Source organism: Meleagris gallopavo, chromosome Z (assembly GCF_905368555.1).
Source record: "Meleagris gallopavo chromosome Z, MGAL_WU_HG_1.1, whole genome shotgun sequence".
Classification (NCBI taxonomy): domain Eukaryota; kingdom Metazoa; phylum Chordata; class Aves; order Galliformes; family Phasianidae; genus Meleagris; species Meleagris gallopavo.
In genome coordinates this window covers 41468872-41483090 of record NC_139435.1, presented here as the reverse complement: position 1 = coordinate 41483090, position 14219 = coordinate 41468872, and the positions used below count along the sequence as shown (strand labels likewise).

The 14219-nt window shown below is 41.3% G+C and overlaps 1 protein-coding gene across 12 annotated transcripts in view; it reads right to left on the bottom strand.

Annotated features, from left to right (window-relative positions):
* Positions 1–7105: 7105 nt before the first annotated feature.
* Positions 7106–14219, bottom strand: part of AOPEP (aminopeptidase O (putative)) — a 173204-nt gene continuing 166090 nt past the window's right edge. For 3 of the 12 annotated variants that reach the window (XM_085214015.1, XM_085214018.1, XM_085214016.1), the window contains 3 exons: positions 13097–13183; positions 10606–10750; positions 7106–7687 (listed from right to left, as the gene is read on the bottom strand). In XM_085214015.1, the coding sequence (XP_085070141.1) occupies positions 10610–10750; positions 13097–13183 (228 nt within the window). In that variant the 3' untranslated portion in view covers positions 7106–7687; positions 10606–10609. Of the gene's footprint in view, positions 7688–10604; positions 10751–13096; positions 13184–14219 lie in introns of those variants that run through there. The other 9 variants (XR_014880622.1, XR_014880623.1, XR_014880619.1 and 6 more) reach the window with 5 other exon arrangements.

Genomic DNA, 14219 nt, shown 5'->3' with positions numbered 1-14219 from the left:
TTAAAACATACCCCACAATACAACATCTAAATGTTCCCTGAACACCTCCAGACTCCACCACCTCCGTGGGCACTCAATCTCTCCTGGCACAACGTAAAGCCATTCCCTCTAGTCCTATTGCTACCTACGTGGGAGAAGAGGCCAACCCCCAGCTCACTACAGCCTCCCTTCAAGTAGTTACAGAGAGCGATAAGGTCTCTCCTGAGCTTCCTCTCCTCCAGACGGAACAATCCCAGCTCCCTCAGCCATTCCTCAAAAGGCCTGTGCTCCAGACCCCTCGCCAGCTTCATAGCCCTTCTCTGGACAAGCTCCAGGGCCTCAATGTCTTTCTTGCAATGCGGAGCCCAAAACTGAACACGGCACTTGAGATGCAGCCTCACCAGAGCTGAGTACAAGGGGACAGCCGCTGCCCTGCTCCTGCTGGCAACATTATTTCTGGTACAAGTCAGGATACTATTGGCCCTCTTGGCCACCTGGACACACTGATGGATCATGTTCAGCTGAGCACTGACCAATACCCCCAGGTTCACTTCCTCTACACAATCTGCCCCAAACCTGTAGTGTTGCCTGAGGTTGCTGTGGCCAAAGTGCAGCACCTGGCACTGGGTCTTGTTGTAGCTCATCCCACTGGCCTCAGCCCAGCTATCCAGCCTGCCCAGATCCCTCTGTAGGCCTTTCTATCCCCAGATAGGTCAACACTTCCTGCCAATTTGGTGTCATCTGCAAACTTACTGAGGGTTCACTCAGTGCCCTCATCCAGGTCATCAGGAATGATACTGAACAGGACAGACCCCAGTACTGACCTCTGGGGAGCACCACTTGTGACAAGTCGCCAGCTTGATTTGACTCCTTGCACCACCTGGCCTGGCCATCCAGCCAGTTCTTTACCCAGAAAAGAGTGTACCTGTCCAATCTTCTGCAGGAGAGTTCTGTGGGAGACAGAGTTGAGGGCTTTGCTGAAGGCAAGGTAGGCCATATCAACAGCCTTTCCCTCATCCACCAAGCAGGTCACTCAGTCATAGAAGGACATCAGGTTGGTCAAGCAGGACCTGCCCTTCATGAACCCCTGGCTAGGCCTGATCCCCCGTTGTCCCTGTGATCTGCTCCATAACCTTCCCTGGCACTGAGGTCAGGCTGACAGATCTGTTGTTCCCTGGATCCTCCTTACAACCCTTCTTGTAGATGGGAGTCACACTGGCATGCCTCCAGACCTCTGGGACCTCTCCAGTTGACCAGGAACACTGATAGATGATGGAAAGGATCTCTTCTGGCCCCATGGACTTGTGGCAGTCCTGGTGGAAAAGTAGGCCTGTTTCTTCCTGAATTGTGGGAGATTTATTCTGCTCCCCATCTGAGTCAGGAAGTAGAGATTACCGGTCTGACTTTTAAAGACAGATGTAAAGAAGGCATTAAGAACTTCAGCCTTTTCCTTACTCTCAGTGGTCATGTTTCTAGATGCATCCAGTAAAGAATGCAGATTCCTGTTGGTATCCTCTTACTTTTAATATATTTGTAAAAGAGTTTCTTGATGTCTTTCACCTCAATGGCCAAGTTGAGTTCAAGTTTGGCTTTTGCCTTTCTGATTTTCTCCCTGCATATCTTAACGACTTATCTCTGCCTCAGAACTGTTAGCTAACATCTGCTGCAGTGTGGTCATCCCTGTGAATATTAAGGAAATGTGGGGAAGGCTGCCATATGCTGTGTGTTGGGGTGCCAGTTTCACCATTTTTTTGTCAATTCAGTTTTCTGTCATAACTCTGAAGCATTCCTGTGCTGTGGTTCTTCAGCTGATCAAAGTCAGTGCCTCTTCCCTGACTGTGCTAGGTGTAGAGGGCCCTGGGTACCTGTGAAATATGCCAGAAAACTCTGTCTTTGCTGTGATTTGGGACAGAGAGGCTTGTTTTTGGTAATTTTGGTTCTTACCTGTTATAAACACAGTTTTAAACTAGAAGAGGGGAGATTTAGAATTGATACTAGGAAGAAATTCTTCTTTATGATGGTGGTGAGGCATTGGCACAGGTTGCCCAGAGGATGTCCAATCTCTGGTAGTGTTAGATGATACCATGTAAAACATGAAGTAATATAAAATAACCAAACAACAACAACAACAAAGAGGAAAAAAGAAAAAAAAAAAAAACAACCAAGCAAACAAACAAACAAACAAAAAACACCGGAAAAAGGCACTTTTTCTATCTATTAGATGGTGATCACTGTTCTTTCAGAACACTGCATACGGCCAGCAGTGAGAGCTATGCTGCCTGGTGCAAGGCTCATGGCAGAGCAGATGGAAGCTTGAGAGTGAGGCTGTGTAGAGCACATCTCTGCACTGAAGTGCTGCTCTCACTAAGCCCAGACATGAGACAAGTGACATCTTTTCAGCAACCGTGAGAGCTACAGAGCTGGAGGCTTCCTTGATGCCTGGCAGTGTGTGGGAGACAGCAGGGCCACTCCCCAGCTCAGGGTGCAGCAAAGCAGTCCTGACTGGGCAGTGGGCAAACACAAAACTGTGCTGAGCCAAGAATGAGGTTCTGCTTTCTAAATCATAAGTGATCAGGATAAGCCATATTGTCACACAGCTTCAGTGAACCTCAGCTCTTGTGAGGCCCCATCTGGAGTACTGCATCCAGGCCTGGGGCCGCCAGCACAAGAAAGATGCAGAGCTCTTGAAGCGGGTCCAGAGGAGGGCCACTAAGATGATCAGAGGGCTGAAGCACCTCTCCTGTGAAGAAAGGTTGAGGGAACTGGGCTTGTTTAGCTTGGACAAGAGAAGGCTCCAGTGAGACCTCATTGTGGCCTTCCAGTACTTGAAAGGAATGTATAAGCAGGAAGGGGAATGAGTTTACAAGGTGGATAATGATTGGACAAGGGGGAATGGTCCAGGAGGAAGTTTTTCACACAGAGGGTGGTGACACACTGGAACAGGTTGCCCAAGGAGGTTGTGGATGCCCCATCCCTGGAGGCATTCAAGGCCAGGCTGGAAGTGGCTTTGGGCAGCCTGGTCTAGTGGTTTGTGACCCTGCACACAACAGGGGGGTTGAAGCTCCTTTTCAACCCAGGCCATTCTATGATTCTGTGATTCTATGATTCTGTGTTTCAGTAGCTGATGCCTTTAAATAAAGCTATGGCAAATGCCAGTTCTTCTGGCAGCTACAGGTAGAAAGAAATTGGGACTTACTGTTGTGTAGCAATACATAGTCAGTTTTAGCCACAGTAGATGGATAAGTTCATTTTATTTCCCAGACACTGGACAAACATCTCAGTTTCCTTCTGGCATCTTTCACTGGTATAAAATCTCAGCCTACCAGCAAGAGAACTTCCTTAAATAATTATTTCAATATGAAGTGATCACCAAAACAAGGGGCCACCTCTATGTCAGTGTGTATGTGCACCCCAGCACTGCTATGTGCCTAACCCTGGTGGACTTATGGTGAGATTCAAGAGGCTCCTTTTCTGTTCACTTCCTTGTCCTTTCTGCATTAAGTTCATTTTCTGGAGCACTAGTCCGGGGCCAAAAATGTAACTGCTTTTAACCAACACACGTATCTGCTGAAACTTTGCCTCTAATAGGGACAAAAAATCTCATGGATACTGGCAATTGCAGTGCCACACTGCTGGTTATTTTGAATTTGTTTAAAAAAAGCATCATTGATTTAATATGCCTTTAGATACTGAGATTCAGTGTTCCAGAATCAGGTTTGCAGTGAATTAAAGAGTAACATTTTGTGTTCTGTGTGTAGGTTTATGTCTAATGGCAGTCCTATTGCAGAACCACATAATTACATTAAAGGAGAGCTTTGCTCAGGGGAAAATACCACTAAGTCACTGATGTTAAAATGTGAATGCTTCTAAATAATTTGCACACAGCTATTCCTGACTTTAAAACCATATGCATGGGAATAGGCTCATAGGATCAAGGACACTGAACACAAAGCTAGGCTGCAGCACCAGGCAGCAGAGAGCCATAGCACAAGGCCTGGACTGCCCCGCAGCAGTAAGAGTCCCCAGCCCAGAGCAGTGTGGCCTCCCTGGACACTTCCTAATACTCCTCAAGCTCCTTGTGGAAGGAATTGTCTTGAGAAGCTTCTGCACAGAACAACAGGGAATCACAGAATCATGGAATACTCAAAGCCTGTGTCTGAGAGCATTGTCCAAATGCTGCTTGAACTCTGGCAGCCAGGAGCCATGCCCACTGTCCTCTGGTGAAGAACCTACTCCTGATACCAGATTGAACTGTAATGACAGTGCATTTGGGGTGCCAAACTGCAGTGGTAGCAGGCACTGCACTGTGGAGAGAAGATGTGGGGACATGGGTAGTGGAGAAAGAAGCAGGAAAGCTGAATGTTGTACAGCCACCTGTAAAGTGAAGCCTCATGTGCAGGAGGGAAGAGGTATTTTCTACATAATAATTAATACTCTACCAGAAAAAGGAAACAACAAATAGCTGTTCACTAACGTGACTGCTAGTTTATATCAAGATGCCCTGGTTTCCTCCCATTTATTTAAACGTTTAAACACAATTACTAAAATCTTCCGTAATAGAATTGAATTTAATGCTCACTAGCAAGACCTCCAGCAGCTGTGAAGACATAAGCTGGCTGGCTGCATTATATATTATGATGGCAGAGATTTTTTTTTTTTTTTTGGTAATACCCTTTTTCATACAGCTTAACATCCCATTATTCTTTGTGTTAACCGAGCAGTGGTTTCCAGCTCCTGAAGCCCTTCATCCTTTTGTGTAGCAAAACACAGTTTGCAGTGTCTTCGCAAAGCATCCTTTGTTTTCAGCTGTACACACATATTTGTGGACAGAAAAACTGCTTTAAAAATCTCTCCTATTAGCAAAGAGTGTTTTTGTCTGCCTGCCCAGCTGTAGCTGCAGTGCCACCAGCACTGAGTTGCCCACCACAGCCCTTCTACCACGTCACATCATCGCTGGCAGAAATCCACACTGGCTCCTCATGCCCCAGGCTCAACATTCTCAATCAGGCAGCACTGCTAGTGAGTGTTGTCTCCAGGCCAGGTCTGCTTCCTCCCATTATGTGAGAGGAACGTGCAAACCCATACACTTAATTCCCCCTTAAAGGAGAAAGCACAGAGCTGGAGCAGCTGCAAATACATCCCAGCAAAGCTGAAGACAAAACAAAGCAGAGGAACTGCTGTCAGCAAATTGGTATGCTTTAAGCTGTGTTTGTAACAGAAAGCATATGATCAGGAATGCGTCTCATCTGGGGGCACGAGCTATCTTGCTCACAGACTCATTATAGGCTGCTTTCCTCTAAGCAAGAGACCCTCAGAAAAGCAGATGGTGCTCCTTGTCTAGCTTCACAGACAGGCACAGTTTTAGCTTAATCTGAGGTTCAATTCTTACAGTTAAATGCTAGAATCAGTTAGATCTTAACCATCTGCTGCTCAGGTGCAATACATGGGACACAGCCCAGCTTTTTCCATGGGGACCTCTAGTGCTACCCAGGGCAAAGTCATCAGTACGGAAAGGACTAAACTGGAAGTGGTGAAGGAGGAAATGCTTTATGTGATTCAGACTGGATTGGCTGTGAAACAGAACAGGATGAAATGCAAACAAGTAGAGCAAGAACACACATACGTGACTGCCCGTGCAATGTTTGCTGCTCTAAAAGACAGCATTCACCTCCAAAGAGATTCAACGATGCCACAACATTTCTGCCATGTTCCCCACGTGCCAGACTCTACTAACAAAAAGAGTATTTAAAGAGCAAAATGGTGATCTCACTAGATTTTAGGGTGCTGACAGTCAGACCTGGATAGATGTACAACCTGATATCACTTCAAGTGATGATTTTAGTAAGTTATAATAAATTTGGATTTTTTTTTTCTTTTTTCCTTACTTTTATTTACTACAAAACTAATCAGTGTCCACAACACCTTCCTCTAAGGAAATTCATATAGGTACACCCCAAGTTGGGAGAATTTTTAGAAAAATAAACAGTACAAAAGTTTCTGCGTTTAGTTTTTTCTGATAGAATTTCACCAGGCTCTATTAGAATTTACCTAAATAAATTTTGTGTGTTTCACTCCAGGAGCTTTTTACAGAATTATTTGAATTTATAGAATATTTGAAACTAATGCTACTGCTTCTATCAGGTTAATGAAACCACCCTTCCATAGATACAACAGTCTCAGTTACTGGCACCAATAGCAAGAAAGAATCCTATGAAGCCACTCTAACTTCTTAAACCAAAGCTTCACTGAGTTCAGCAGTGCTTGGATTAGCAACAAGTGACCATATAGCCGCAGTGCAGGATGAGGGCTGTTCTGCCATTTTTTAGATTATGTGGTGTTAGGCTTTTTATTTGCTGTTGCATTTTCACAATGAAGGACAAAGCTGTGTGAGGACCACCAATGTTCAAAGGCATGCTCTTGTTTATACTGCTTAAACAGACAGCAACAGCTGTAGGAAGCTGTCCTCAGTGAGCAAATGAAAAAAAAGGCAGGAAAAGTAATTGTTTTTACAGACACTTGGTGATATTTGCAAAGTGTGGAACATCTCATATGCTGGGTAGTTTTCACAGTACTGGCTAAGAACAATACTTACATTTAGTTTAGGTGTCTTGTATAAGAGCCTCGTTCAACTTTGGGTACTTCCCCTGATGCAGCAAAAGAAATCAAAAAGCGTGCTGACTTTTTTGCTGGCTTTTGCAGAAAAACCCAGTGAAACAAAGCTTAACTCTTTCATAAAAAAGTGGGATCCCTTAATACATTTGTACGTGTAACTGCATTACAAGTCATTGCAGTATAGCAGCAGGCATTTGGTAAGTTTCCCAACTCCTCCTACATTCAGAAGGTGCTGACTGATCTGTAACTCAGGTGATGACACTGTACCTATAGAGGGGAGGTCAGGAAGTAGAGTGAAGTATAGAGGAATGGGATCCTTGGGCTCACGTGTCCAGGGAGGTAGGCTTTTAAGAAACTGCATGCACGGGACTTTTCCAGTGTAATTTTTCTTGTTAATATCTGTTAACCACTTTTGGCTTCTTCTGTCTTACTGTGGAATTGGAAATTTTATTTTTTTTTTCTTCTTAGGTTTATAAACTAACTTTGAACTGCTATTCAATGGAGAAACTACACATACTTGAAAAACATATTTATTGTTACAAGAATTGAATTTAAAACAATAGTGTACAGAGTGGAAAAAAAAAAAAAAGGAGCATAACACGGCTGTAGAAGATATTTCCAGAATTTGAGAGGTACATTTCTGGTAGAAGTTAACCTAACCAAGACAGGAAAAAAATTTTAATCTCTCCTTCAGTCCCATCCCACCACTGTATCAATGGCTGGTCACCTTCCAGAGATTATTCCATCTCCCCACTCTACCATCCCGCTAATATTACGTAACTTTCTGAAGTGGCGTAGAAGTTAAAACAAAATCTTAAGTACAGAATAAAGTTTCATCAGTTCCTGTCAAACTGTATTGTAAGGACTACCTAAAGCCACAATAGATTGTGTGTTTGTGTGTATAAAGCCTCTGCATTTTTACCTGTTCTTGGTTACAGTGAGCCTCTGGAAAACAAATACTGAAAGGTAAATGTTTCTGTCAGCTGATTGTTTTAGCAGTCACTTAATCCTTCTTTTGATGTCTTGGGTCAAGGAAATCCTAGCACCACCGAGGTTTAGTAGGAGATAGATTAAATGAATTTCTCTGTGGTCTTTCCTGTAACGGAAAGAGCAGTAAAAGTTATTACTCTGTAAAAATAAAGCAGTACCTCTGTATTCCTTATTTTCAAGTGTTATTTTTTTAGGTTACTAGTAAAGCATAACTGTGATTACAACATTAACAAAGCTGAATTTGTATTTTAAACGCGCTGTTTCCCATTATATCTTCTGCGATAGAAGTCTGAGTACTGGGAAGGGAGATGTCCTTAGAGCTACCACATCAGTGTTTGGAGAAGACACAGAAGAGACAAAGAACAAGCAATTTCCCCAGTTATTAGCAGGTTACTCTGAAAATAATGCTGGAGGTGTTACCAGGGCAATGCTGTGCAATATTATACATACCCACATACCTCTTGTCACAAGCCAACAGTTCTCTAAACAGTACTGAGGTAGCTTTTCCACCTTAAGAGTATGGTGTTTAACATCAGGATGGCATAATGTACACTAACTTGATTTTATAAGAAAACAGTAACAACATTTTTCAAAGGCTCTTAGAAAAAGCACTTTTTTTTTTAATTTTTTTTTTTTTTTTTTTTTGCTTTAGGGCTCGACTCCTGTTCCTGCTGAACTGAGCCAGTGTGTAAAATCAGAACTGATATCAGCTCAGTAGGCACCGGAGGACGGGTCCATCCATGCTCGGGACAACAGCAGCAGCCGTAAGTGGTTGTTTCCGACTGGAGCTGCCATTTCCTGCAAACGATACACAGTAGTGCTAAGCTACAGCTGCAGAGAAAACACAGGAGCATCCATTGAAGAAGAGCCTACAAAACAAAGCTTTACAGACAATTCCAGTTTAACATCACAAACACTAATTTCCTCTGACCTTTAGAAAAGCTCTGTAACCACATTACTGTAGGAAATACCCTATTTTTGCAGTCAGACAGTAGGAGTGCTGTTTATTTTCAGCTAAAAAGAATGTCTTTGGTCCTCTCCAACTGTCTCTGCCTCTTAGCCACTCCATACTGTATTTGGCACACCAACACTAATTGCAAAGCTGCCCGTCAAGCAGCGAATGCTCTCCACCCTGTGCAGGCTGACACTTAAGAAACATCCTTATCTCACCTTCTCTTCAGGTGCAGAACTTAGCCACTGTGAACATAGAGGGAAACAATCACTGTTCACCAATCAGCTAAGCTCTGCACCTTGCCAGAGAGGTCTCCGTCTCAGTACCACTAATTATCGGATGAGGTTCTTCCATGGTGCGTCTGCTCCTTTCCTCTTTGGACTTTTTTGTTTAATGGATGGAGAGGATGCCACAGTGTACATGTTACCAGATAGTTATAGTCACTTTCAGAGAAGCAGCTGCAGTCATGGCTATGTGGTAATCCCTGGCAATGTGATTTTAATCTTAACTCACAAATCATCATGCCAGGAACCCAAACAGCCACAACATTAAAAGAAGGCTGTGCAGTCACACAGATACATTCCTAGTGGCACTTTAGCTTTTATTTTATAGCTCACCATGCATTTCTAATCTGTCTAAAAAGTCAAACAGCAATTCTGGACTATTGTGCATAGATAATACATAGTATTCCTGTGCTAGACAGATATTTACCACCAGAAGTTGTAGAAATGTTTATATCATTATTTAAGAAAATATAGAAAGATGGTGCCAAGTATTGTAGTACCGGAATAAGCTGCATCTTCCTATTCCTGGCATCTACCAGATTGTAAAATGTTGCATGCAACTCAAATTACTGTGGGTCCCTGATAACTGGGAGTAAGTCCCTTAGGTCTATTTATTTAGAAGGCAATCTCCTCCCATATAACTGTTACCCTTGCACTCTTCAGTCTTCACCACATTTCCCATAAAGGTTTTCTTACAGACATACTGCTTGTCTATATGGAACATGTATAGACAGACATGTACAGAACTGTTTATAAACAAGCTTGTATTCATGGCATCTGCTGTACTTCACAAAAATAAATGCCACAGATTCAAGTGGAACCTACATTCAAGTAATGCCACATGTACAGGCTTGAATGGGAGAAAAAAAGTGATCAAGATTCCCACTAAGTACCAATTAGAAAAAAATGATTTTGCTAAATTAGAAGCCTTAATTTTGAAACCGAAGTCAAGGCAATCAGTCTGTCAGATGAGCTATATCATGAAGCAAAAATGTGAGGTATACTGGAAGAGATATTCACACTAATCCTATTTGGCTTCGTGTTTAACATGTGTACAAACACTGCGAAGCAATTCAAATAGACTGACAGATGGTGAGTATCTTTGCAAATAACAATTTATAACCCCCTTCTACAGCAATCCTTATTTTGTGAATATTTCATGCAATTTTGCTTCTTTACTGAATTTTCTCCATTGATTTCAGAAACAAATTAGATTCTGTATGACATTAACCAGCATCATTATGTTAAGGCTACTCTTATCTTATAATCAGCCTCCAAACACCTGACTACACTTTATATGGTTGTAAAGAACAAATTGTTCTCACATGATTCAGATTTGGTTTGAAGTGCACAACTTCCATTTTGGGCTCAGATTCTTTTCAAAGACTGTGCTACATGTACAATCAGCATGTGCTTTGTTAAACAGAAATGCTTGTCATACAGTATGCTGTAGACAAAGTTAAGAATAAAGAATAGAAAACAATTGTAGGTGGAACCTGGCCTTTCCTGGTCATTCTGACTTACAACTGCCCTTTGTACAGTCCAGCACAAAGTTTACAGCAAAGCACTTCCATGCTCTCCAGCAAGTGCCTATACATCTAACTCACACTCCAGCAGCTGAGCTTAGAAAAAAATAATAATAAAAAGAAGAAATTTAAACAAGAGTTACCTCTTGAGCTAAGCAGCCACAAGTTCTGTGGTATGCCAAGGTTTACTATGTTCACTGAGCTCAGAATATTCTTCCTTTATGAGGCAGATCAACATGTTTAATTTAAAAAGAAAACTCACCTCTTCAAAATAACATCTCTGCCACCACTTTGGCTGAGGACATATCCATTTGTTCTTGTGCTGCAGCAAAGCATTTGTATGCAAGCTCTTGTTGTTTGGCATCTTCGTTTACCATTAATTCACCATAGAGATACACACCCATTGCCTGAAAGAACATAACATACAGTCATCCTGTTATGACTAGTTGGATGGTTTTCATTTTTTGTTGGCCCCCAAATACTCATTTAATTCAAAAACACCACTTTCCCCAGAATGCAGATTCTCTCTTGCTCTCTGTGGCATAAGATTGTCTATGTGTTGTGTTAAGCGTGAAAAAAAAGAATTCAAGAAATGTCATGACAAGAAAGTGCTTTCTCACCCCATTTTTCTTGCTGCTTTCAAAGTTGAAGTCTGTTTTCTTTTATCCACTACCTGAAATATTTCCAAATGCCCCCTAGGAAACCAGCTTGTCCTTCCTTCAACAGGATACACATTTTCTTTCCAACTGAGACGTTTCCACATATACTAATAAAGAGCACATCAGCTAGAACACCCACTCCAGAATTCCCACCTGGCAATTCTGTAACTCAAAATCAACAGTGTGTGGCCAGGTCTGTGTTTCAGACTTTTCTCTTTACATCTGAGATATGGGTGGACCTTCTGTCAGAATTATGTCTCTTAGTGCTCATCCTGAACAAATGCAGATAGCCGAGCACATGGGAGTAAGATGTGGGCCCCTTTGTTAGCAGGTAGCAAAGCACTGGCTAATTTCATGGGAAATGCATTCGGCAATGCCTTTTTTTCCCCCCCCTCTCTCTTCTGAAGATAGAAACTTTTAATCAAATTATGAGAATTCTGTAAGTATTAAACTGCACTTATCAAAACTGGATACATTAGCAGCATAGCACATTAGCTTCTACAGTTTTACTTAATGCTTGGACAGTTGGAAGAGAGAGAAAGGAATAATATTGAAAAACACAGTTTGTAATACTGTTTCTCACGATTTCTAAGACTGACTGGTGAGATTAAAAACTAAGCTTCAACAGTGAAATCTGTAATTTAATACTGTCTGAAATCAAAGGAATCAGTCTCAGTCAGACATAAGTCTGCCAGATGATGTGACAGTGCCCTAACCACAGTGTCCTGCATCCTGAGACCCAAACCTCAGATTTCCAGGATCTGCAGCTGGAGACCACACTGCCTTGGAGCTGGATTTGGGTTGTTTTTATGGTGAATGTCAAAACGATGGAATTTTGTCCCAAATATAAATTAGCTTTTCTACCCAGTATTAATATTTTTTCCCTAAACCTTAACGTTAAAATGCAACAAACATACTGAGCTTTTGTAATCGTGGAGAGAATTCAATAGCCACATTTACATTTTTCCCAGACTTAAAAAAAAATAAAATATTTCCAAGTTTCTCATGATTAGTAAGGATACACAATCACTTTGATTTGAGTTGGAATGATTCCAGAACCTGGTTGTGCCATAAACTGTTTCCACTGTTGGAATAAATTCAATGAAAGATATTGAAGATTACATGAAAAAAATGTTGCAAAAATTCTTTCCCTGCACTACAGAAAACATTTGTACTTATTTATAACCATATTTGTTCTAAACATAAAGCAAATCAATATGTTTGTTTGTGTGAATTTGATGATTTTTCCCCCCTATCTGCTGGTGCATATCTGCATCCTTCCATATGATTAAAATATGCTCAATAGCACAATATATATAACTCCTTGTTGTCATAAATGATGTTATATCCTGGGGGGAAGGGGGTGGTGCATTGTGTGTGTTGTTCTTTAAATAGAAAGCTTGCCAGGAAGTCTTGGAACTGTTTTTTGTTGATATGTAAAATATATCCATCATCCTAGGCAGTGAAGGTCTTGATTTTATAGATTTCATAGTGAATAAAAATAAATGGAAGTGAAACCACAGAAACAAGGCAGAAGTACATTTACAACTGTAAGATACCTTATGTTAATAGCCACAGTAAAGACATTTTGCATAGCTGGCGACTTAAAACCTTTAAAACTACCTCATTAACTGTGGAGATGCCTTCATTCTCTGGAAGAATATAACAGTACTATGCTTCTCCATCTGTACATTGTCTTGGAACTTTAGACACTGTTTTGCACTTAAGTCATACCTACTTAGGTTAATATTCACAACTAGACTTGCCTTTGCCACACTACAAATATAACCAATACTGAGAAGCATTTTTCTCGCATCACTTTTTCCTCTGGCTTGCATATAATGGAAGCAGTGGGAGAGCATATAACATATTTTACCAGCTACCATAAGATCAGCATGCTTTAGTGGGGCTGATCACCACCTAGGTAGATTCCTTAAATTATAGAGCTTAAGGAAAGGGCAAAACCTGAACACTTATTCTGTACTTCAACTGCAGCAAGTAGATGCAATAAAACAAGCTTTTGGTTTCACACTACTGGTTTCAAGAAGGTATGAAAGATGATTATTTTGAAAATGCTGATTAAATCAAACTGACCTGATCTTCTCTGAGAAATTTCTCAATATCTCCATATCCAGACACATATTTGTGTTTAACAACAAGTTCACACCACCGATGACGAACCTAAAGAGGAAAGAGGAAAAAAAAAAAAAAAAAAAGAAATTTGTGTCTTTCTGGGATTTGGAACACCATAAAACCCAAAGATATATCTCTAATTCTAGATTAATGAACTAATCACCAACTTGGAGCATCTTCTTCTGTTTACAAATCTGTCTGCACTCAAAAAGCTAGGCTGATCTACCACACAGAGGAATACCACTTATTAACATATTGTAATGAATAGTATTGAAGTTTTCAAGGAAATCACAACTGAAATAAACTTATGTGTAAGTAGCATGAACATGCCTTTGAAAAGCACATACTTTTTGCTGTCTTTAAATTTGTTCTTTATCACTCCTGCAGCACAAGCATTACCTTGCATGGTTTCCTCAGCTATATGCACTAAATCAGTCTGAAGGCTTTTACTCTATCACTGACAGCATTGAGCCCAAAGGAAAAAAATAAGTAAAAACCAAACCAAACCAACAACAAACAAAACAAAACCACTCTCCTGCTCCTCTTGTTTCAGCCTTTGTTTTGATAGTCAGCATTTATAGTAAGAGTAAAATGTTAGTGGTCTTAGTATTTTTTCCCCTTTGTCCTACAGGACAAAGTCAGAGGACCTCATGTCTAAATATCAAAAACAGCTCAGGAACCTGGCTTTCACAGTGCAGAAGTCAGTTCTCAACATTGTTTTTCCTGATAGAACCACCATACCTGCATAGAGAGCAGAGCAAAGCTACAGGTGTGAATGTGCTCACATGCTTCTACTACCTCACATAGTGCAGGTCTGCCATACATTTCTGCCACTGTCTGATTACTTGAATTCCCACCACTTTGCAAGAGATGGAAAAATGAACTAAGTCTTTTCCTTAATCATTCCTTCCCCTATTGGGTTCCTGCTCCTAGCAATAAAGCTCCTTTCAAGGAGTTTGAAAGGAAAATATTGAGTGAGATTCGGGACAGCACACACTTTTCCTTCTATTTTTCTCAAGGTCATTACAAATCCTGGAACGACCCCAGCCCTGCCATGCTGGACAGCTGCCAGCTGGGGCAGGAG